We start from the raw sequence: 26,392 nt of genomic DNA, 5'->3' as shown, positions 1-26,392 counted from the left end.
TTTGACAAATGTTTTTTCCTGTATTTATTAATAGTTTTGTGGTTCAAATCATCAAAATTGCTTCGGCTGCGGTCGTAAGATTCCAATTATGATTCAGTGGGGGTCCCCAGGTTCCAGTAATGATTGAGTGGGAATCCAAAAAGGTCAAAAGTTTAGAACCACTGGCTTACAGTATACAAAGAAAGAGTTTGGAGGTCCACTCTATCAACCATAATTTTACTTCAACCTAAGATATTGTCAATCACTTCTTAGTTTGGCCCAGTGGAGTATTCATCGGTCACCTAATGCTATTGTCTGTTTGGTTATATCCTTGCACCTTCGTTCCACTTCTTGCTCTGAACTACATGAGGGATTAATTTACAAAAATAGTACTAGCTGTCCACAAGGGTGCTTGTCAAAATGATTTTGGGGAGAGGGGGCACATAGTTCAGAATGGGGTACTCGTGGACATGTGTTTCACGGAATGGAAGAAAGATGAATGTGGCGGGGTTGTCCGAGTTAATTGTTGAAGGATTTGTTGCTGTTCAGGATTTTAATCCTGTGATGTTAAATATATATGAGTGATGGTGGTTAGTTTGAAATGAGTCTAAGTACAGATCAGTTTAAGTGCATATGCAGAAGCTAATATCGAAAATATGGCATTTTACAGTTCATTTATAGTGAAATCAATGTGAACCATTTTGGAAAAGTTTCTGATATGCATCTTTATAAATACATTAGTAATAACTATAATTAGAAGGCTGAAAAAGTATTCTTGGAGGAGGTTTGCTCAGATTGGGAAGAAGTGCTATTCAATTTACACCCCCCTCCTTACAGAGCATAAATGATTTCATCAAAGGATAGTTTCTAAACATCTCCTTCTTTGTGCTTTTCCAATAGGACCAAGGGACGATAGGCGTCATCTTCAACGTGGGCACGGATGACATCACAATTGAGGAGACCAACGTCATAGTAAATGATGGCAAATACCATGTGGTGAGATTCACGCGGAGTGGTGGTAATGCAACACTGCAGGTGGACAACTGGCCCGTCAACGAGCGGTACCCTGCAGGTAGGTGCTGCACATGAACATGGCCTCAATTTATACAACCCAGTCTTCCACCATCCTTTTTATTTCACATAAGCCAGATCATTACATTCTTTGCTAATATTTGTGTGTAGACTTTAAACTTTGCAAGATTAGGATGATCACTGAGGCCAAATATGAGTAAAGCATCAATTCCATGTGGCGTAAACCTACGTAAATAGTTGAAGGCTTTCTGCTTACAGGTAGAAAATATCTATCCAAGAATAGGTCTTCTAATGTAAATGAATACCACACGCTTCTTGCTTGTTTTCGATACAGTGAAATATATCTGAGCTCCTCCCAGGGTGTTTCAAGAAATGAATGTCTGTGCTCCTCTTTTGCTACCTGAATAAGATTACTGACTTCACCTAGAATTCTTCTCTCCAACGTTCCCTTTTTACCCAATTTGTGCCTTTAGGGCGACACATCTCCCAGATATCCTTACTTCAAATTTACTTTCTCGTCTCAGAGATTTTTGGATTTTTGGTGGGCTTTTTAAATAATAGGGTAACTCTTAGCACCTTCCTGGCATCTCTGAAGAGGGTTACTTCTTTGGTCCCACTCTGATGTCTCTATATGTTGAAAAATGTCCTTATATTTCTCTTATTGGAGAGTTTTTGGCTGTTAAACATTCAATGAACGAGTTAGTGAGTGAATGAATAAACGACTGGGTGTAGGTGAACAATGGAATCAGAATAGTTGAGTTTTACATTTTTTTTCTGAAGACACATAACTGGCTCCATTGCAGAGTGTCATATGTAGGGGCATGTCATCGTCTAGATCCATGGACTCCGAGTAGTCTACCTTCGGTCAAACTGTAATGCATTTGGAGGGTTTAAAAAGTAATAGTGTTAGCACAGGGCACATCCAGAAATGTATGCTGAATTTTGTTGCTGACGTATTTTGTAAGTTTAGCATATCGAGGTGGAATAAAATGTTTTATAATGAAGAAAGTCTTGTAACTTCAGGAATGGATAGTTGGTGAGTCCCGTGACTTCTTTCTGTTGGAACAACTTACAGTAATGTTCTAAACACTTGTAGGCAGGAGATTTTGTATTTTTTACAACTAAAGGAAGTACATGTTTACATAGTGAAATTTGATTTTAATGGGAGCTCCCATCATCATTGGTAACAGGGATGAAAGAGTGGAAATGTCAGAGTCAAGCGAGGTAGTGATCAGATGTTGCAAGCACAAATCTTACCTAAGTGGAGAGACATTTTTGTGAGTAAATGGTGGCTCTAGGCTGTTGAATTTGCATTTGCATTTGGAGTGATTGGATGGATACATGTGTGGTGGTACATTTGCCACTGAAGAACAGTCATTCCAACCATTTAATTACTGGAGCCCCACTTTCATCAACTAGTCATTCATTGTGATATGCAGGAAGTTTCCTAACCCCTAGCATTGGTTTTGATGATATGTAAGTAGTCTTGGCTTATGAGCACTAGAGTGGAAGAGGAAGGTAATTGTCAAATATGGGCTTTAAGGTGCAGGGTGGAGACAATGTCCAGAAGCAAAGAGAGATGTGGGTGTACTTGTATACCTCTGCATGTGACCTAATGAAAGCAGTAATGATGGTAAGTATTAATATTTGAGAGTTATGATTCAATTTCCTGCCACTTCTGAGAGGCACCAATAAAGGTTCTGTTCGCTGTTGAGAATTATTCAAGCTATAAGGCGTATCTTGCTTTAGCAGCATACTACCACAGCAGTTATTATATGTGTAGGGGTGGGCTGGTTTGGTGCCCCAGAAAGAGTCGAAGCCTGAATATTTTGATCCAGGAAGGCTCTTGTTGTCAAAGTAAGCTTTGAGTTGGGTAACAACAATTTTCTCAATGATGGTGAATGTAGTGTAATGACCAGAGTAGGGCTTATACGTTTGGTGTTTTGGTGATATCTAGATCTGTTGTGGCATTCTGAATGAGGAATGTGGTAATGATTTGTTTGAGGGTGATTGGGACTATTCCATTTTTATAAGCCTGCTTTATGAAAGTAGTTATGAGCAGAGTCAGGATGTCCATGCCTTCAATTAATGTTTGGTGATAAACCATCACAAGGTTTAGGAATTACCATAAACCTTTGTTAGGGATCTGGTGGTATCCCTTTGATAGATGTTTATCAGTTTCTTAGAGTTTTCTATATGGTAGAAGGGTTTAATTTCCACTTTGATGTCTCTAGGATGGCTATGTTGTAGACTTCCTTTGATGCTTCTCTTACTGTATAGTGTCCACTTCATGTATGTGATCTATAGAATGGAAGATTTCACAGTTCAGTTCTCTTGCATTTCTCTACGAAGTTAGATTTTTTTAAGTCTATCTTTTATGTGACTAACATGAGAGATGTTTCATTCCATCCCGATATCTTCATGTAATGGAATTCACCAGTTCCCCTAAAATGTCCATATTGCAGGAGATTTCTTAGTTTCTCTAGGACATTTTCATGTTGGTAGATTTCTTCGTTCATCCGCGGTGTCCCATTGAGAGGAACTTCTCACTTCCCCATGGAGATTCCTATTATGGTAGATGTCATAGTTGCCCTTCAACGTCTTTATGATGTCAGATTTTAGATTCATCCTTGGTGTTTCTCTAAAGAAAGATTTTTTGAGAATATACATAATTTTATTTAAGAAGATGTCTTGATTTAACCCTGATTCCTTTTGATTTAAGAAATTCTCATCACCTCTAAGATGTTTATTTAAGAGATCATTCCTGATGCCTCTTAAAAGGTAGATCTCTAAGGTTGTTTCTGATGTCTCATAAAGTACTCCTCCTTTATAACCTATATTGGGCACACTTCGACACAATTAATCATTGTTTTTCTGAAAGGTGCTACTTTGGAAGAGCTCATTAAACAGGTATTTTTTTTTGTCCTCACACACACTTAACAGATCTCTTCCTGGGGAGTTTGTAAGTTTCTCCTCAGAAAAATATTCTCTTGGTTTATATGTTATGGGTGTATGTCAGAATGTCATATTAGGAATATGGTTTGATATAAATATTCTGTCCTAAATATCTTTAGAAAAACTATTGACCTATTGGTTAAAAATAATTAACTCCAATGGGTGATATTTTCATAAACAATATTTAGGACTCAATAAAAATATCATATGATGTTCTACCATCAATATTCTGGTACCATCCCAACATAAACCCATCACCTCATGAGGAGTCATTGCCAGTATTTCATCATCATTGTGGACGAATCTAATTCAAGTTATATTGCGGTGACACCATTTTCTTTCGTCTTCCTACCGAGCTAGTAACAACCTGTAGTCAGAATTTCTGCCTTTGTAGACTGAAGCAACAAGGACATGTTATAGGTTTTTATCCCACACAAGGCGATTGTACTCACTATTTTGCCTCACTGTCTGCTTTAATGAGACAATGAAACTAGGAACAAATGTCAGCCTTCAGCTTTTATGAGGAGCTGGCAAAGGTTCTTTGTAAGCCTTCCATTTATCACTAGGAGATTGTCAACTATTCACACTTTTGTACGGTAATAACACAATAATCAAAAGCCACCTTCCATCATTCATCCATCTAAAGGAAATAGTTAATTGTCAGACTTTCAACATCATTAATGGATATAGTGGTTCCTTGTCATCATTTCATCTTTCTTAATCAGATGCAACAAGGATCGTATATTAGCACTTCATCCTAAAGGAGCAAATACTTCAGGGCCAGATGGCAGCCTTACAGTCTTCATAAGGATAGGACTAGAATCCTTTGCAAGCTGCACAGGAAGAGATTAAGGAGTCATTGTTAACTATTCATTTTTGATGAAATGATAGTAATTACTTGTTGCCACATTTACATATGACGACAACATGCATTCATTGCCAGGTTTCCTTCCATACAAGGAAATAGCATGCACTCATTGCCAGTCTTTCATTCCACATAAGGAGACACCAAACACTTGTTGGCAGGCTCTCAACTCAGATACGGAGACAGCATGCACTCCTTGTCAGTCCACCCTGCTATATATGGAGAAATCATGCACTTATTGCCAGTTGTTCATACTACTTACAGAGATATTGTGCACTCCCTATCAGTCGTTAACACCAATTAAGGGGATAGCATGCACTTGTCAGAGTACCCTTCCACCTAGGGAGACAGCATGCATTTATTGCCAGTCTTTCCTTCCACATAAGGAGATAACGTGCATTTTTTGCCAATCTTCAGTCACATAGCGTGCTAGCATTCACCAGTTGCCAATCTTTCGTTCCACATAAGGAGATAGAATGCACTTGTTATCGGCTTTCAGCCATCATAAGCGGATAATATGCACTAACTGCCAGCCTTGCATCCCACATAAGAAGATAACATCTACCTGTTTCAAGATTTTCCTTCCACATAAGGAGGCATCTTGCACTCATTGCCAGTTTTTTCGTAAATAAGGAGATAGCATTCACTTTGGTCTGTCTTTTACTGCACTCATTGCCAGTCTCATCCCACTTAAGCAGATAGCTGTACTCAATGCCAGGCTTTCAGTTTTCATAAGAAGATGGGGTGAGGCGTACTTTTAAGTCTTTCATCATTCCGAGGAAGTACTTTAGGGGCCAATTGTCTTTCACATCCTAGTGGAGTTTAGATATCAAGCTTCATCATTCCACAAAGAGGGGAGAAATAAAATAAGGACCATTTGCCATTTTCCTGGCTTTTGGTGGACGGAGGTGGGTAGTAAAATGAAACATATTCCACGACTTAATGAGACCCAGATACCGATAAATTCATATCAAGCCAAGAACTACTCTCAGGCTTGTATAAAGAAATGGCCATTCATAATTGGCGAGTAATATTTGCTACCCAGCCCTTAAAGGGAGTCCTACACTTTCACCTTCAACAAAGTGCACATTTTGGCAAGTTATTTGGAGTTCTGGATAATAGAGCCTCCGTTCTATTGGGGGTTATCAAAAATATGGGTATATTGTACAAATATACTATTGCTTATGATGTCGGTGGTGGCATTCGTACCGACCTCTTAGGTGCATGCTGGGATACTGGTCAGACTACTGCTGTCTAGTAAGTGAATGGAATGTAGTTGGCAGAACCTGGCAGCAAACATGGCACAACCAAATCCATCAACATATCAAACACACTTTTTTGAGGAAGTTTTTTCCTTAAGATATATTTTCTCTATTTTAACTTACAGGGGTGTTTATATCTCACTTTAACGAAAAACACTATAAAGTGATGTGTTCCAAGAGTACATGAAAAAATGTCACACATTTACACGCAGACTCTCCCACTGTCTCGTGCCTGATTTTTTTGGAAAGTGGCACATCCTACGGAAGCCAGAGGACAACAAGCCTGGCGTCTGGAAACCTACTGGATAGGGAAAAAAAGGTAGCTGCATAAACTGCATGCAGTTGTTCCCACTTTGGTTCTGCTGCTCATAGATTTACGGCATAAATTTCCAAATCCGGAATATCAAGGGGATTGTACGCTAGTCAGGAAGGTGTGTGTGAGAAATAATTAGGCAGACACCTTTAAGAGTCTGTGGGAGTCTCTGTAGATAGCGGGCACTTTCCATAGACATACTCATGAATAAATAAAAGCACAGTGTCTGCGAAAGTCTGCTAGTACTCCACAGAACTAATAAATATCTCTGAGAGGCGCCCACTAGGAGCCTCCTTTGTTTGGAGAGTCACTTACCTCGCAGGCATGTTGCGGTCTCTTCATGCACGCCTTGAATTAGGGTCTGATGTTTTTTTCTGATTGTCACAGCAGCTCAGTCTCCCCTGGTTGCCCCTGTGGGTCTAGGCAGGAAGGCAGGGTTGTAGATAATACCGATAGACAGGTGTCAGAGGCAGAAACATTCGCCTTGACATGCTGAGAACATTGAGACATGCTTACTCACCTCACAGGCTCATCCCAACGTGTCCGGACACACTGCCGGGACAGCACTGTTTTCGAGGTAAGGCAGCATCTTACGTCCTTGGCTCCGTGACGTAGCTGTGCAAGCTCCTGCTCAGCGCCTCCCTGACATCCCGCTTCTAGCAGCACCTGCCTCTAGTACCTGCTCTCCGCTAACACCTTCCAGGTTAGATACCAACCTCCACCACCATCAGCCCGATGCGGTTGTGCTCTTGGCCTGTACTTTCTGAGCTGCACATTGCGATGCTGTACCTGCCCGGTAACACATCCGTGCTGTCATCTCTCTCCACTATGCTGCAAATGTCTAGTTCTAGATGCTAAAATCCACATACCCCGCACCAAGGGCAACACATAATCTACGGTTGGGTGTTCGATCAGTGCTAAGAGCCTCCCAGCTACGCTCTGTTGCTTTGAACCCTCGTTCTGCAGGGCCCTTGGCTCACTCCTCTACTTTTACAACCCTCTCTCCAGTTAGAGAGTCTCTAGGCATATCAGTCTTGTCTTGAGTGAGTTCCGATGCCTTTAAGGGCAAGTTCACATTCTTGTTCTCATTGGTTTTTTGTGGCATGTATGTGCTATTACACCTTGAGGCCAACATGCTAATGTCCTAAAGGAACAGCGCTTTTCCAGAACCCAGACATTTGTCTATGGAAAGCTGCCAATGATTATTCTAATGAAGATCTCACTGTTCTCTCCTCCTAAAGAAGGTATTTTCATGTGTGCTTGTCTCTTAGGGAATAGGAACAGTAATTTAAATGCAGCATCCCAAGGGAGTACTGCACCATATCTGCCTGTTGCACAAGTATAAGATTCCAGAGGCCATTTGGTCACTAACTCTATCTGATTAATACCTACCTGTCTGACTCCTTCTAGTGATTTGGTGACAGTCTCCTGCTGGTTTAAAGCCCATCTCTTAATTGTTTCGGGCTGTTTACCTGAAGGCATTCACATTTCTTCTCATTAGTACACCAAAGGTGCACACGTTTTTAAAGCAGACTTATGCTGGACATGTTGTGTGCTGCATCTCCCGACTTGAGTCATCTTGTAAACAGGACACTTCTGCATAGATGAAGCTCACAGTGTACAGGGCTGCATGAGGAATATTCAGCCTAAACCTCTTGAAGGATCCAGGTCACATTGCTGTAACCATCCATTTCCTTTCATGTGTACAATTCTTTTAGAGCAGTGAGTATAAAGAAGAGGGGAGCTGGCATCTTAACTTAAGTCATAGATAATGCTGAAGAAGCAGACTCCAACATGAAAAAGAGATGACATGTCTCCAGTATGTCCCAATGATTTTAGAATTAAAGTGATTAAATCTAGTAGGATAGACCCAGTCCACAAACCTGATGGTTCATTTTTCCTGTATTTAATCTTTCATAGATTCACATGTTTGAATCTTCCCTGTCAACGAGGTGGGAGTCCCAAAATACTTTTAGCAAATAGTGTAAAGAAAAGTTAAAGTTCATACAAGTGATATCAGTAATCAATTCACATTGTTTTAATAAGAATCAAACTTCAACCAATCAGAAGCCACTCCTGAAGCAGTCTTCCCCTCAAGGGCCACCATAACTCTGTTTCCTAACTGCACACCGTGTGACAGGGACTCTCCCTGAGCACTGCTCAGTTTCTCAGTGCTCCAATTGATACCCTTCAATTTCTGACAGTTAACTGACCTTTGCCAGCAAGCTTAAGCTCCAGTCTCCAGTCTGACATCAACCATAATCCAATAAACTCTACGCAAATCTGAATTACTTAGGGGTCCAGGAAGCATGCAAGTTGTTATCTCAACAAAAAATATAAGGCACACCACTCACTATTGTACCGAAAGCCAGAAAATCTGAGTAATCAGGATACGGTGAAGACAGTGGTTGATTGGCCAGTCAAGCATCAACACTCTAAGAAAGTAATCACCTTGCACAGACCTGACAGGACTAAGGGTGCTTTGGTTTAAGTTTGGAGTCTAGGGATGGAGGCCCTGGTTCTGAAGGCTTTTTTCAAAAGTAAAACCGACCAACCGTGATCCTTGGAAAGGCTGGCAGCATTTATCCTGAGCTTGAGTACTTAATTAAAATCTACCACTAGTTTGCACTGCCAAGTACTTAGCCCTAATCCTGCAGGAGTTTTCCTGGACCAGTAATTTCACAACTATTCCCAATTTTACAGGCCACAGAGAAACTGGTCTTGTATAAGTGATGTGGTGTGGTTGATTTTATTTTAGCTGCACTACATCCAAAGCTTGGAGCTTTGATTACCACGTTCATTTATAGGTGACTGGCAAAGAAATTGAAAAAACAGACTCAGCTAACCAAAAGCAAAAAGAGGAGGAAGAGGTTAGAACTGGTATGTGTAGGGGTCTTATCTCTGTGTTCACAAACAAATTGAAAGGAGAATTACTGGAGAAAATAAATAGAGGTGGTGGGATCGAGTGGACACCTGAGCCTCCACGTCTTCATTTCACTTGTCACAGAGGTCTCACTTTCCCAAACCCATTAAGCAGAAGGATGTCAGAAAGGAAAAATGATGGGCACCAGTATTCAGAGAGAGAATTCTTCACTTTACACGGGTACGTACATTGTTTCCAGGTGACACATGGATTGACTGTGAGCACCGCATCTCTCTCCCACTCCCTCTCTCTTGCTGTTGTTTTCTCAACTCCCTTCACATCATATTCCCCTTTAATCCATCTTCACTGTTTTACTCTTCCGACTTCCCACTATCTCTCTCTTTGATTGCATCATTCACATGTCAGTGTTCTTTACATTATCTCCATGTCACCCAATTGTTGTGTTTATCTTATCTTCCAAGCCCCTGTTTCCCCCACCTTCCTTCTCCTTATCACCTTCGCCCGTAGTGTCTGTTTTTTATGTCATGACTTCTGGTGCTCTAGCTTTCTCTCTAGCTTTATGTTCTATCTTAACATCCTTCACTCATCAGCTTCATTCCTTTCACTTCCTTCCCAACAGTCTGCCAAAAATTGGCTTCATGGACTTTGGTTACTTCCGAATAAAGCTGTAAATACATTTATTTTATGGAGGATTGGAGATAAAGAGATCGATTCATTGATTTGTCCCCACCACATGTGGCAAACCTGTTGTAGCTCTTGTTCACAATAGTAGAGTGCTATGCAGAATTGTCCAGAAACTGTGGATGCACAGAACCCTTCAGAAAATCTCCAAAGCTGGCTGGAGCCTTCTTTGTGTCATATAGTCTCTCTCTGAATCAAGAAGCGTCCCAAGGCTCGCCCGGCGCCGCTTCCAAACAGCTTGTGTATAGGGCCTACCTGTTTAATGGTGGCCAGTGGCTTCCCTGAATGATAGTTTTCTACCCAATGATGTTCGGATACACTTTTCAAGTGCCGGTCCCATAATTTTGACACCATATTCTGGTCAACCTAATGCCTTGTGTCCAGTAGATCCAGAAAACGCACAAGACTGCATTGTTCCTTTCGGTTTCATTACAGTTTGTCACCATTTTTGGTTTTCATTATTCACAGCTTTGAGAAAGCTTTTGGGTGAAAGTCACCCAGAAAAACGTGTCATCTGGATCTCTTATCAAGAAGTAAGCTAACAGGCTCATGAATACATTTTAATCTGATCAGGAAACTCATCTTGATTGAAAGTGAATAGGTATAAAAGTAATTTGTTTGAATCAAATTACTATAACTGCACGTTTATTGTTGTGTGTTTAGGTCATTCCAAGAAGAAGTCATACAGCACCAGCGCCATGGAATCCACAGCAGTTCCACGATAAGGGTTCCATAGACCTTAATACTTCCCCATCTTTAATGCCTTTTTCTTGGCTCTTCTGATGGGCATGGCTTAAAGTTACAGCAAAAACCAGTGCATGGGCTGTGCTGAGACTAGCTATGTGTTTATTGTGAGGGATTCTTTCGTCAAATTAACCCGAATGTACAGAAGTATGATTGCCATCACCAATGTGATGGCTCTGTCGTGTACCTCGCTTGCATTTAAGTCTCGTGGCTGATTATGTGTGGAGGTTGGTTTGGAGATGTTCTTTGAACATATGTATTTTGGCTTTGTGGCATTGCTGGGCATCTGTCTTTATGCACTGATTCACTGGGATAAAGTTCAGAATATTTGCCCGTGTGCACCGACTAACTAGGAGACATTCCCAGAAATCTATGTGGAGTCAGTCTTCTAGTGTGCCCTAGATATGTGCATCTACTTCAAGAAATACATGGCGGTCTTTCTGTGTGCACTAACTGACTGGAGTCCATTTGAGGCAAGGAAGGCAATGTGCACTAGCTGACTATGAGCCATTGATTGGGGTCTGAACTGTGTGCTTAGCTGCCTGGTGACATTCCTGGAGCTGGCTGTATTTGCACTGGTTGTTTGGGAGATATTCCATGTGCCTGTCTAAGTGCACTTATTGGTGTTGTATGCAAGAATATTAAGCACATATTGTGATATTAAAATCTAGAAGTTTAGATATCGACTAGCAAACAGTTGTGAAAGTAAGTACATATATAGGTAAAGATTAATTTACAATACTTCAAATCGATGTACCTTGAAGATAAATACATCATCAACTTATCAATATATATATGTGTGTGTATGTGCACTTAAGTGTAGTAAATCTGTACATCCTTGTATAAAATCTCCTTTGTGATATTTTGACAGTCACAAATATGGCTTATGATATTTCGGTAGTCGAGATTCCGGTACACCAATGCTGGGCATTCCCTATGCTACTCTCTATGCAGCTCATAGTAGGGAGGCACCCATTAGGCCTTCATTTGTAGCCAGAATCGCTGGGTGACATTTCTGAGGCTTATGAATGATCAGAGACCCACAGGAAGATATTCCCTTTGGCCTATCCGTAGACAAAGACTGGCTTGAAGTCATTCTTATTGCGTCCATGAGCTGTTTATCTGAGATACGTACACAGTGGGTTTCTATGAGATATACATATTTAAGACTTTGTCAGCATGTCCTCTCTATAGCAGTACAGATAGGGACTTCATCCTCTTGTCTTTAATTAAGCAAGATGGAAAACAAGTTGCTCACATCATGTCTTTACCTGGAACAGGACTTAAAGCGAAACATTCAAAACATTTAACTGAGGCATATGATTGGCTGACCTATATTCTTTAACTTTAACCACAATAGAGGAGCATCTCCTATGCCTCATCATGAGACAGGGGTAGCCCAGGTCCATCCCCGGTGCCTTCCAACGGTTTGACAAGGCTTGACAAAACATGCTTCTCAGATCTTTCCATTTGACATTTCCCTTGAGGATTTCTCTAAAGCATCAATATGTGAAATGTATTATACTGTTTTTCTGTGGAACATTTTTGGCTGATATAAATTTTCCACGATTAATCGCACATTCCACTATCTCAGCTTGCAACATATATCTGTGAGAAAAATATTCTCTGGATTTTTGACCCTGAAATGTTAAGGAATGAAAGCGCGCCCCTCATTGCTTACGAGAAGGTTGATGCTCATTCACCCTCTCTTAACATGAGACTTGGTAACTTCATTATTCTTCATGTTTAGGTTAAAAGATACGTTTTGAATGCATCTTTGGAGCAGGATTGTCAAAGGCACAAGCATTAAATCCATACAAGGCTCCTTGGACAGGCATTTGAGTTTCACATTTCCTACTTTCTGTTTCCCCAGGATACAGTTGGTACATTCATTTTTCCACCAGCTATACTGCAATGCTCCCATGTAGGTCATAACACCCAGACAGCACCAGGAAATATTGCTTTCCTGATAACAGTAAGCTGCCTCCTTGACTTGACAACATGGGTATTTTGTTTATGGTGTTATCCTCTTGAGATTACCATCCTGTGTAGGGCAATGTCTGTGTTTCTGAGAAATGGGCATTCCAGGTGTAATATGGTGGGATTTTTGTTGTTTCTTTACATATATCTTATGTTCTATCCTCAGACTGTTAACAAATCTGACACACTCCAGGCAGTTAAAGCATGCATTGTTTTCAGTTTCACATTTACCTGTGGTTTCAGCTGGCATTAAGGACGATTTTCCCTTCTGAAGAACCTTTCTTATTAGCATGTAAAGTACATTTAGATTCATTTTTTCGCAACAGCTTAAAACATCTCCGAAATCCCATCCAGCTTTATAAACCATCCATGTTCAAAACTTTTTCCCCAGAACGGGTGCACTGAAGTTCTTAGTGAGGCATACCTGCTTTGGCTACCATCACAGATGTAGAGCTTAACAGGAGAGAAGCTGGATGTTTAAAATAGATACATGAAATAACTTCATAAATGAGCAATCTAAATTGAAATCATTTATATAGTCAGTGATCATCCTAAAATGTAGCATGGCTGGCTCCTTTTGGAATTACATTACAAACATTGATGTACAGCATGGAAATACAAATCTGGTGTCAATACCATCAGTATTTTATCCAATAATTCTGGACAAGGATATTCGAGAAAGAACCGAAAACACTGGCAGAAATACAAACCATTGTTTCAGAGCTGCATTAGTCATCACTCTGGAATCCCTCCAAAATGTCCGCCATGTTGGTGACGGGTGTCCTTTATTGGTGTAGCTAATAAAAACAAAGCGATATTTCTAAAGAAATCCATCTAGCAAAACAGAAAGAATGAGGAACGATCCCACAAAGCTGTTTCAAAGGGTATTATTGTGAATTCTTTGCTTTTTAATGTATTTTATCCCCAGTGTGATTTTCATTGTGATGCCATCACCGACACAGTGCCCACAGCGCCGTTTGTGACAGCTGGGACATCGCATTTGCTGGAGAACCCACTTCTATGTCTATAGTATTTGTAAAGGATCTGAAATAGATTTTTATGTGCACGTTCAATTCAGAAAATGTGTCCGACCTTCATTCCAAAGGATGACATAGAAACATGTGTTTAGAGAAAAGTTGAATTGAATAACAGTAATGTTTCATTTAAAAAAAAAAAGAACAAAAATGATTATAAACTGCATTTAAAAATCTCTGCATTTGCTTCTAAATCGTGCATAAATATGTTTAACTGAACCTAGAGAGGCCACTCCTTAAACCGGTTTAAATATGTGTAACTAGCTGCATACTGTCTAATCTTTCTAAACCCCTAACTCCCTTAAAATAAGCTCTTATTTTTTTATCCACTACTAACCCTTATTTCTCGCTAAATCTTTGACCATGTACTTATAAATGCTAACATGAACTTTGACCTTCCAGATCTTAACGTCTGAAATGTCTCTTTAAACTTTTTAAAGGAAACTTTGATAACGAACGCCTGGCAATTGCTAGACAGAGAATCCCATATCGTCTGGGCCGAGTAGTAGATGAGTGGTTACTCGACAAAGGTAATTAAAGAAAATCAATTGAAGTTAATTAAACATTTGATTAAAGGTGCAGAGCTCTTGGCGGAGGGGCATCCCGAGAGGGAGCAGACAGTCTTGGTGGTTTGCTTCCTTGCCCGGTTATCGTGTAACCACCCAGTATCTAAGGGGAATGTGGACATCAGCAGAGTAGGTCTGAAGCATAGCACCTGATGTAAGAGAAGCCCACTGTTCTGAGGATTAGGCCAAATTAGTTACTTCATGAGTGTCAGAAAATTGGATCAAGCCCAGAGTAAAACAAAATACCATGGTCCTGTCTTTAGATTCCTCTGTGTTAAGGAGTAGTAAAGTGTTTGGTACTCAGTGCAGATGAGGGTAAATGATGAGTGGTCTATTTGAAACAGGCAGTGACAGGGACCAGTAAACCATTAATTTGTATTACGTAGAAACACAATGTAGTTAAATGCATCATACGTGGGATTGCATGAAGTTGAATTTAAATGAAGATTACTGAGAATAGGTGAGATGAAATACAGACTTCATTTAATGCAAGGTAGGTGGGTTAAACTTGGTGCAGTTGTTTAATATGAGTATGCGAGACTAGCTGCAGTTTTAATTATGGCCATTTTCGGGGCTTACCACAGTTGACAACACATGACATTTTTTATGTTTTTTTTTATTAGAGGTAAGGTTTCTCATAGATGATTCAAGACACTTGGTACATAAAGGGGAGTTAATTTGTAATTAGTAATAAAGTGAGCTTTGAATTGTTGAGAAGAAAGGCTTGTGTACTTGTTCGTATGTAAGACTGTTTAGTTACGCATGGATGAGTTGTGGTACTATCATGTTCAGAGGAGTTTTTCCCTCTATCAAAACACATACAAGTAGCTGACAGGTGGCTGTAAAATCTGCAATTCTTTAAAGGTGAGACTCTCTGCAGTTGCATAGAGAGAAGTATTGTGACTTAGAGAGCAGGCAATCTCTTCTCTGCTTGTAAAGATGTAAGCGTGGTGTATTTCAGAATATAGAAGACTAGGCACAGTTATTCTTATCGAAGCAGGGTGTTTTTAACAATAGTCAAGGCATGGTGTAACTTTGAGAGGTAAATCCTCTGAATAGTGATGGCTTGGCAGCTCATGTGGAATACAAATTTAATTTGGTTGATTAAGGCCTTAACTATTTGAGATTAAATGGAAGTAGTGGTAAATTAAGTTTGTTTGGGGTCTACTTTACTATGTTAAATGGGGTCAAAGAGTTTGCAGTTGGGTTTAGACATAGACATAGGTGTGACCCATTGTAGATTAAATTGTGTGAGGCGAGATTGGATTAAATTTACAGGATCTCTATCTATACTTATTTGGCTGCGGTCTTTTACATTCAGGTTGACCTGTAATGTAGCATTTAATAAATTGTGTGATATTCGTTGCAGTGGAGTTTAGGAGTGACATTGTCTACATTAAGGTGGACGAGGCTATATGTAGTTGACCTCAGAAATTATTCTCTGTCTCCCTTAAGTTTTGTGCAAGTAGATCACTTTAAATGTAACCTAGTCAATATGAAACTGAGAGTAACATTTTGCACTCCGTTTGGGTGTGACAAGGTTTACTTTAAATAATGTAATGCTCTATGTAGTCAGTGTTAGCTATGGCCCTTTCTTGAAGGGAATAGCTCTAGACCAATGTAATGGGTATTAGTTGTGGTTGAATCTACATAATATGACACCAAATAAAACTAGGTTTTGTTCAGATCCAGTAAAACAGAACTAAATATAGTGAAATTAACTGAGTATAAAGGTGATTTAGTTTAAACTACTTTAGGACCGATTTTGTGCCACAGAGATTGGGTAGACTCTGCATGGAATTTATTATCATTTGTGATATATGGGTCCTTCTGGTCAAGATCCGATATTGATTAATAACTTGTATCGCAGAAGAAAACTTTTAGGTTCTCTCTTCCCATGAGTTTCCCTATTGTTTGGAGGCTCTTCCTGACGCTGTAGCTCGTGCCCCTCCAAAGGAGCTCTGTGCCTTTAACACCTAAATCTAATGGGGGGAAGGGTCGTTTAACATTAATTTAACAATCCAATAACTTGCTTAGCGTATTCGAATGATAAACCAAATGTAATCTTTAACTAAATTAGCACCAGTGTTTGATAAACCATAAGCAATAACCGCCGCGTAACGAGTATTTCTAAACTGATGTGATGATGTTTAAATGTTCTTAAATGTTTATAAATGATTGTATTAAAAAAAAGTTAAAGGGACTTTAAGTACCAATTAAAAACAACAAGCAAAACAAAATCTTATCTTCTGAGCCGGGGCAACTTTCTTTTAACCCTTTGAGTGCTGGGATTGTTTTTAAAACACTCAATTTCCGGAGCAGTATTGCTCTCAGTCATTCAACCTGACCTCTTCTACCACAAATAAATAGATGTCAATATGCGTGCTTATTTGAATTTTAAAGTATGCTATTTAAAATCGGTGTGTAAACAGGCCTTGATCAGAATGAGACTTCAGTGCCCATTGGACTCCTTTAGTGAAGTCTGGAAATTGGTTGTCCCTTCCACCCCACTTCTCCATGCCATCATCAATATGCAAGATCTTCCACAGAAGCTGCGTGCCAATACACAGCAAAATCTATGTGATAAAACGGCCTACTTGACCCTTTAATTGCCAGTGACTTTGTCATTCATCAAATAGATTCCTCATGCATGGCCACCAAATTATCCTGAAAGCTGTAAGGGAGCACAATTAATTCTGTGTTGGCTCAAGGGAATTAACACTGATGGGTTAGGTATCCTTGGAAATGTAGGCTGAGGCGGGCCCCCATCGTGTGGTTTTGGGGGCCTGAGCATCGTAAGACATTTGTTTCTGAAATCTGCTGAGCAATTCTTGCCCACAGAATAGTTTTGAAGGGCAGTGTAATTAACATTTGGTGATTAGGACTTGTTTTATTTCCGTGATGAAGTCTCACCTGACTCTTGCTGTAGAGTCATTTTATGATAATAAATAGAGGTGAACTTAGGCATTGGTTCGTCGTCGGCAAATATTTGGGATTTGCCATCTTTCCCAGTGCAGATGGGATTCATTGAAGCCATATAGAAGTATGTGAATAAGGAATTTGTGGGGATCTTAAATAGGAGCCTTGTACTGAACCTTTCTCACTTTCTCTGCTTCCGTTACCCCCTTTCCATGCACAGTAGAGAGGTCCCCTGGGAGCGTATAATACCTGTGTTCTTTATGGTCAGTGGAAAGGTGCCTAACAGTTACGAGAGGAGCACAATGAAGGAGACCACACGGCACAGTCATTCAAAACTGCATGAAGTCCCTTTTCCTAGCAGTTCAGCCACGGGTACTATTATCAGTAGTGACATTACCCCTGTTTCACACGGGATATCAAGGGTGCTGTTTTCCATCTGATAATCATTTTTCCTGGGACTACTTGGGGCGAGATCTACGCTCACTTCCCTTGTGGTATTGATTCGGCATTCCCGCAACTTTGTTAGAGATGATATATTGAACATCTGTAGGATGGTGAATGGTTTTGGATCCTTTTGCCTTCACAGTATAGGTCTGGCTTTTGCTTTCCAGGTCTGACCAGCAACCACTACAGGTCGTTATCATCTTTTTGAGGCTGACTGATGAAAACTTGAAGTCTGAATGCCCTTACAGGCATTAGCAAACAGTTTCCTGCACAGCTAGTGAGCCACACAAAGACAATTGCCAGACGGGGAAGATGCATTGGCATGGAAACCTGTCTGTGTTATACCTGTTCTTCATGAGTATGAGCGAGGTTTGCAACCCTACCTCTACTCCTGAATCCAGGGGCATAGCTTCCACTGGTGCAGCAAGTGCAGTGGCACCGATGTCCAGGGGACCATATACATTCAAGTTTGTGTCCCAGGCAGGTCAGCAAAGAGGCTTCCTTTCATTGTCATTACTGATGTGAAATTGTAAATTGTAGAACTGCCAGGTATTTGTACATCTTTGTGCTCCGTTCATGGATGTTTTTTCTAGAGGGTATTGTTGGCAAATTCCACACCCTCTAACTACTGACATATTCTCTGCCTTTCAAGAGGATTGTGGGTAAATGCTGCACGTTCATACTACTACTCATTGGCTTACGTTTCTAATGAAATTGGGGTAAAATCTACTCACTCCAGCACATGATCTCACCTACACCTTTTGGAGGAGATTGTGGATTTATGATCCATACTGGAAAGAGAATTGTGTGTTGCATTACGCCCTTACAACTGGTATTTGTGATACCTTAAAAACGAATCAGTACTGCTTTTCTCAGAGTAGTGGTGGAGGCATATTTCACAAGGTAACACCTAAAAGATTCTATTATTTTCAGAAGATTGCGGGCCTTTTAACACCAGAGCCTCTATGTTGCTTTCAGATAGGATTTGGAGCAAACTTTGCACATTCCAATTTATTGGTCTATGTGGCAGAGCTATGGAAATCGAGTGTGGGTCTATACCAGGTGCCAGACACTTGAAAAGGATGCTCCTTTGAGAGGGACTGTGGCTTTGTATCACTTTCCAGACTTGAGCTGGTGCAGCCCCTTCTCAGACGGATGCAACTACTTCCTTTTCCAGGCTTTGTCTTGCACCATACTTTCCATAGGCAGTCATTAGAAAACATCTCATTCTTAGGACGTAGTTTGACACAACTTCCATCAAAGGGAGTAAAGGCTTGATACTTTGCTTGTCAAACACAGTACGCCCAAAGCCACTTTCAGAAAGGCCTGTTGACATGTCTTATTGTACATGCAGTGCTTGACACTGTCTGTCCCGGGCTGTGTTTTATACTCCAGATATTTCCTGCAACTGACGATTTTTGAAGTTCTTGTGGGTAATATTTTGTCAATCTTCTCCTTCACTTGCCGTCAGTTTTCCAGGGTGTTGCGCATACACTCTTGCACCCTTCCTAATATTTTCTGTAGACATGATGTGCGTCGTGAGCTGTAGAAGCGTGCCTTGATTCGTCTTCCAAATTGAAAGCGGGTGCTCATAACTGCTCCTTCCACCAGGCGGGTGAGAATGCATCCCCATCGCCCTTTCCAAACTCCCCAAACTCAAGAAGCTTAAGCTGAAAATCCCCCAAAAATAAATAAACAAGATGATCTCAAATTTTAACCAGGAAACTAACTTCGAGGAGAGGGTATCTGGCTAAATAAAACTTTTAAAAAAAGACAACGTTCAGAATTTCAAGCAAATGTCTAAAAAATAAATTTTAAATCAATTAACAGTTTTTCTTAATAGAGAGCAACCCCTGTCACAATTAAAATAGAAACTCAGTAGAGAAACTCAGAGGGTTAAAAAGGAGCATTTAAAATCTTCCCCTTGCTATCCAGAGATCGGTCTTACGATTTTGAAGGATTAAAGGTCCAGTGGAATCCATTTGGATGTGTTAATGTGTCAGAAGGTCCCTTTAACATTTTCTGATTGCTTTTGTTTTATGTACCTAAGGAATGAATGTATAGAGGCAAATAGACAAAGAGAGAGTGGGAGTTTTGGTTGTGATGTGAGGTGGTAATGGGTTGGGTCACAAGGTTTTGATGTATAAATGGATACATCTACGATGCCAGATAATAATTGTGAGTTGATGGAGCCTAGATAAGGCAGAGATTTTAGTTATAGGTAGACATAGCCATTACTACCTGTGACAAAGTTCTGTGGCTAGGCAACCATTTCGCCTAGCATCTCTTCTTAGATGCTTTAAAATGCTAGTTTATCTTCACACAGATAGAACCCCTGCTTAAAGATCAGCAGATATGCTTGCCTATTTATATAAAACTGAATTCTTCGCATACAGGCCTTGGCCCTTATAATATAGTTTTTTATTGTAATTGTAGCACAATTAAGCAGAGCAATTGCAAAACTAGTGAAGCTTAGTTAGAAATATAATTATGCAAGAAATTGTGAGGGATGGAAAGAGTACTTGACAGGGAGATTTACGTAGAAAGTAAATCATCATAAGCATAATGTACAGTTACCTGTAGGAGGAAAAACAAAGGTTAATTAAGATCAATCTGTGTTGGGGATGGACACTGTTACGGATATGAGATTTTCAGAGGAAACTATGTGTGTCCCTCATTTGGGTCGGGAGAGAGTTCAACAGGCACACCTCAATCACAGTGATGGAGTGGTCATCCAGTAGGGGTAGTTTATGCTTTAGAATAGAAAGTCCCATGGAGAATGTACTGCTCATGCTGCTGGTTCTCTAGTGTTGATAATAGGTAGGTTCACGGGTTCTTTTGAAATTTGTGGTCACCTCCATAGTGACCAAACCAGCTAGATTATTCTTATCATGTATTTAAGGTGACGGTACTTCTTTTTACCTAGTTTGATGTGCCAAGTTAGTGTCAGGCAGCTGAAGCAGATCAAAAAGAGCCCCAGGATGGATGGGTGCCCGCATAAATAGAAAATTGTGGTCTCTAAAATAGTAGTAGAGTTGCAAACTGTCAAAGATAATTTCTTATTATTTACAGGTATCATGGGAGTCCGATGATTATGTTGGAGATAATATATCGAAACTGCCATCTGATGTGGAGGATTGCGTTAGTGAATGACCATACGTGTCTAGATTTCCCACTGGCTCTGAGGGGGCGGTAAATAGAAGAAGGGGCCTATTTGAGAGATTCTCCTTAATGTCAGGAGTAGTTTGAAAATCAAGAAGTGGTTGATTTCTGGATATTGTGCACGATCTTGAGTGAGATGTGACATTTAGCACAGGGCACATGTCAAAGATGGATTAGCGGAAGGGAAGACGAGGTGCTTGGTTCTGTGTTAGTGGTATGCTGTCATCATTTACCTTGTTGTTTGGTCATGGTTGTAACCTCCAGTACAAATTACAAATTTCCAATCATGGGTTAGTGTTAATAAGTTCAGAACCTGAGATATATGTAAAAATGTAGGTAGAACAAGAATCAGGTATTGGAATTAAGTATTTCATTTTAGAACAACAGCTGATTTGGGTTAGGGGTGAGCTTGTTCGGGTCTGTAGGTGTTTGTGGTTTTTTGTCCCTCTGATGAGTTGTCGTGAGAATCTTGCTCACATTCTAGTTGGAATTTAGGTTATGTATGGGACAGGGTTAAGCTTTATAATAAATGCTAGTGGTTATAGATGTATTCTAGGATTTTCCCAAATAAACTCTGGATTGACTTGACTTGCTTTCTCTAATGTGGTGTTCCTCCACTCAATTTGACCCACCCTCAAACCACGCACAAACACTGTGGTGATTTGAGTATGGTTTGGTTATCATGACTTGGGTTTATCTATGAGGGTTACAAAAGAGTAAAGTAGCATGCTACTGTATTCTGTTAATTGGGACATTAATCCTTCTTTCCTGTGTAACCACTAGCAGCACTTATTTGTGTTCTGGGAAATAAACATCTGGAGCCTAAGAACACATCACACACAGGCAGCTACGTACTTAGAGAAATTGGACTAAGAAGGTGTCTGTGCAGGGCACAAGTGGAATGGCAAAGGGTTCATCTCAAACTCATGTTTTATTCCATAACAAACAGTTGAAAGCGGTGATGGCCATTTCTCCTGGTGCTTTCAAGTAGCTTGGAGAAAAAAAAAACAGAAGGGCACTAGTGAGGAAAGACCTCAAGAAAGAAAACAAAGCAACAAAGAGACAGGTTAAAATAGGTGTGCAGTTTCGTCACCATCAACTATATTTTGGATTCAGCAAAATTATATCTTACCATCACTAACATCATGCACAGGACTGGCCAAGGTTTGACAGGCATGTGTGTCTAACTAACATGGCACTTAGGCAAATTGAGTATTGTGGACTCAAGCAGGTTCAGATACTGCAGTCCCCTCCTTGAAAATTGAAAACATAAATACAAGCATTGTCCTGTAGACATGGCTAATATTAATTTTGTACCGTGTGAATTAACTTAATGAAAGCACATTACAACTGAGAGGTGTTCTACTTTAAAAAACAAAAGGTGTTGCCATATTTTAGCAGACGGTGTTTATAAGCTGTACATATGAATGACGGCGTCCGGCCACATTTGTTCATATTCAACAGATAATATTGGATTAAGTCTAAAATTAGGAAATAAAGGATGCATGCAGTGGTATAGTATTGTGATTAGTGTATATCACTATAGGATTAGATAATGCATCAATAATCAAAACCAAACAATATTGATACATCTAGTCAAAGATGGTTGTATAAATTATACAGCAATGACGTCATCTTGATCTCATTAAATCAGTGACATAAGACATTATTGAGGAGGCTGACAGCAAGAGGCTTGCAACTCGAAAAGCAGCATGTCAGTTGCCAACCTCATTCATGTGGATGGTGGGTACTGGAGAGATACAATATAAGCATTAAATAGGAAATGAAAATTGACAGGGAAATTGAAATTGACAGAAAATGGGAAGGTACAGTAGAGAAATGTAAGTCTTAGATGCATTAACTCCATAGAACTAACCAGCTTAACTCAATAAAAACCTAACCACAGTGTGTGCTCGTGTGTGTGTGTGTGTGTGTCAACATAGAAGCAGGGTGTAGAGACATTACAATTGCACGAAAAATGTTGATTGGACGCTAGTGAGTAGTGCATGTAAGTACTGTGTGGATCTCACATGAACTATCCTGATGATTGAGCTCTGACTTCAGTGAAGGACAGCGTATGAAAGATGAGGTTTCAGACCGTGCCATTATTTGTTCTGTATTGCAGGGTAATGGTTTTATATCACACAAAATATGGATATTTATGAAGTGTCTGTTTATCTACCTCATCCCTTCCCCCTCCCCTCGACGTATGCCTCCCAGGTCGACAGCTGACAATCTTTAACAGCCAGGCTGCAATCAAGATTGGTGGCAAAGACCAAGGGCGCCCCTTCCAGGGACAGATCTCAGGGCTCTACTACAATGGACTCAAAGTGCTGTCTCTGGCAGCAGAGAGCGACTCCAACGTCAAAGTGGAGGGCAACCTGCGGCTGGTTGGTGAAGTGCCATCTGTCATGACCACTGAGACCACTGCAACCACCCTCCTGGCAGACATGTCCACCACCATCATGGAGACCACCACTACCATGGCCACAACCACCTCGAGACGGAGCCGCTCTCCCATCACGCCGGTAAGGACCACAGTAAGCAAATGTACAGCGATAATGAGGGTAAAATTTTATGGTTCTTAAATGCTGTTGCATGAGTTAGCATTTGAGACATAGATATGACTGCAAGATGATACCCTAACCTAACACAAATGAAAAAAACTGTGGTGCGCTTCCTGTTTTAGATCAGGGCTGATCTCTGTTGTGGAATAAATTATACTTTGCTTCATAATTTACACACAAGATGACTGTGAGCCACCTTTGGTATTGGTGTGTTGTGTTGCATTGGTGAAGAAGAATACAGGATCACACTTCTGAGAAATGGAGTGTCCTTCGGACATCTGAATGGTTGTACTGTCAAAGTAGTCTCTGTCCAACAGCCACTGGGCATTCAGATGCTTCACTGGCTACAGACCTATGATCACAGTTGTCAGCACTGTTATCCCAAGACTGTGAAGAGGTACAATAAGCAATATCTCTTTAATACTTTTCCTGGCAGCAGCAGTGACAGGTTACACAACAAAAAAGTAAAGCAATGTTAGTATTTAACATCTGGCAAAGAGGCAGTCACCCCATGGCACTGCTTCTCCTGGTAACAGATAAGTGCTTGCTGTAGATCTCTCCCTCGTAGCCTCTGCCTCTGTTTATGCATCTTTTTTCTCACTTCCTAATAAAAAACAGGAATATCTGGTTGACCCTGCTTTCACCCTCATACGCACTACTACCAAGTCCTGCAATCTGTATATTTTGGGTGAACCCATATTTGACCCTTCTCAGTTGAGGCACCAGAACTCCCATGATTGGTTCCCTTCACCCCATGTAACTGATATTGCCCACCAATGGTTTTCTTCCCCCTTGAAAAGTTTGATTGAGGCACCCTCTGTTCCGAACACCCTCGTCCCTCCATACCGGCAAGGTGTGCTCTACATCCTCCTCTTATTTGTCACCAATTGCAGCAGAGGAGTCCAAGAATATCATGCTCATGGGCTTTAATGTTCAAACTGTCAAAGCAGACAGATGAGTTTCTCCGGCCAGTGTTGAGACATCTGTCCTATTTCAACCAAACCTGAACGTCCAGAAGAAATTCATTTGCTTGGGGAGTGGTTTAATTACTAAGGTTCAAAGCAGCAGCCATGACACTATTCTTAGGCGTGTGATGCATTGTCTCTTAGGTCAGCGGTAATTTTTACGGCCCCTTCAGTTTTATTCCAGATGGAATTTTTCCAAGCTTCATTGTGACTCTGGCAGCCATCTTTATAGGTCATTGAAAAATACTGAACCAATGCGTACCAGGGAGACAACGAACACTTTATGTGCAATAAAATACAAAACGAACATCACCAATAATTAGATGTGATCCTTGTTGCACAGGATAAAAATAAGTGGAATTAACCTTGGGGAGCATTTATCTTGATGCAACACCAGGTCTGCCCCTGCGAAGCTATATCAGCAGTGTGCAATATTTTTGACACTATTGTGGTGCTTTGCCACACTAGCATCAGTGCAGCAAAGTGCAAGAAGGCCCATAGGTTTCTATGGGTGCATCATTTTAAGACCTGCACTAAGCAGGCATTAAACATTATGCCAAAATGGCACAGTGAAATCTGTTAAGTTTCACTGCGCCATTTTTGTGGGCCTTCTAGCGCTGGAATGCCCCCTTGCATACATTATGCCTGGCGGAGGCATACTGTGGCGCAAAGGGTTACAACGCGGAGCAGTGCATGCATTGTGCCAGTTTGTAAATATGATGAGGGGAAAAGGCCTCCTTAGCGTAAAAAAAATGAAGCTAAGGCGGCGCAAGGGGCTCTTAAATATGCCCCATAGTGTCTTTTAGGGTTTAAGACATATAACCTGCCTTTGCATTTTTGGGAGTTAAACTGTTCAGGTTTTCTGTGGTAGGCTGCAGGTTAGGAGGCCTCTTTCAGAGCTTGTGTGGTCTCTGAATATGACAGAATATCATGAAATTAAATTATCAAGGACAAAAGACTGAAACCGAAATATCAAAAGATAAGTATACATTTCCTATACGAAGCTACGCAGATATATAACTTGATGAGATATACGTAATTTCAAGGTACGTAAATGTGATGGTAGGAATAGTAAATTTATACTTCCTCTATATGCACTTAACTTTCAATATTTTGGCCCTCGAAAATGTGTCTACATTCTTCTTATGCCACGATATTTCTACGTTTGATGTCCAGTAGTAAAATCAGAGCTGGATAGGCGGCCATGACCCAACCATGTCTCCACGGCCCACATCCTAAGTGTGGGACCAATTTGAACATTTTTGCCAGGGCTAATTTTGCTTTTCTGACCAGCCCTTAGTAGTGCCGGTCACATGATTATGATAATTTTGAAATCCTTCGGGTACATACGGTGATGGGGAGTCTCTTATGGTCTTTAAGTGTATAGGCAGCTCAGATTTTGTGGCGCAAGGGTTTTGAGTCGACTGGGAGACAGTCATGTAAAGTGCCACTGTTGCTCCCCTTTTCTGCTCAGCCTTACTTGGCTTTGAAATTCACGATTCCTTCGCCCGGGGTTATATTCCATTCCCAGCAGAACTCATATTTTAAACTGCTGAGAAAGTCGTCTCTGGTTTCCATGCCAACAGCAGAGGCCCTTCTCCCAGCCTGCTCTCTGCTGGAAGCGGAGGATGGAGATGTTTACAGCCGGGGTTTTTGTAGAGAATGCAGCATTGGGTTTTATGCAAATTCTTTCGTTTTATCATTTTTGTGTGTACCGTTTTAGCCACTTGCCGTGGCCGTAAATTACAGGAAACCATCTAGGGCTCGCGGCCGTTCTGTTTCCATGGGACACTTCTCCCCCGCCCCATGATTTCAGCCGCTCTCTCTTTTTATTGCAACTCCAAGCATCCTTCTGTCGCTGCTATAAAAATGTGCTGATCACAAGGTTCTGTGTTCGTTCCACCGCTTCAGCCCGCGTGCTGTTCCTGCGCCACCTTGCTCAAGCATCACCTCAGAGCGAACAGCCGCACCCCACCCATGCAGAACTGAGGCTGCCTGGTCGCCGCATAGCTTAGGGAAGAGAAAACCAGTGTTGTGATC

General features: G+C 40.7%; 1 protein-coding gene across 13 annotated transcripts in view; it reads left to right on the top strand.

Moving 5' to 3' along the window:
* Window positions 1-26,392, top strand: part of NRXN2 (neurexin 2) — a 1,698,261-nt gene that overhangs the window by 1,576,487 nt on the left and 95,382 nt on the right. For 10 of the 13 annotated variants that reach the window (XM_069207996.1, XM_069207993.1, XM_069207988.1 and 7 more), the window contains 3 exons: window positions 880-1,051; window positions 14,170-14,259; window positions 23,041-23,348. In XM_069207996.1, the coding sequence (XP_069064097.1) occupies window positions 880-1,051; window positions 14,170-14,259; window positions 23,041-23,348 (570 nt within the window). The remainder of the gene's footprint in view (window positions 1-879; window positions 1,052-14,169; window positions 14,260-23,040; window positions 23,349-26,392) is intronic. The other 3 variants (XM_069207990.1, XM_069207989.1, XM_069207999.1) reach the window with 1 other exon arrangement.

This window comes from Pleurodeles waltl, chromosome 9 (assembly GCF_031143425.1).
Source record: "Pleurodeles waltl isolate 20211129_DDA chromosome 9, aPleWal1.hap1.20221129, whole genome shotgun sequence".
NCBI classification, from domain to species: domain Eukaryota; kingdom Metazoa; phylum Chordata; class Amphibia; order Caudata; family Salamandridae; genus Pleurodeles; species Pleurodeles waltl.
Note: the sequence above shows the minus strand (reverse complement) of the source record. Positions and strands in the feature narration are given on the sequence as shown.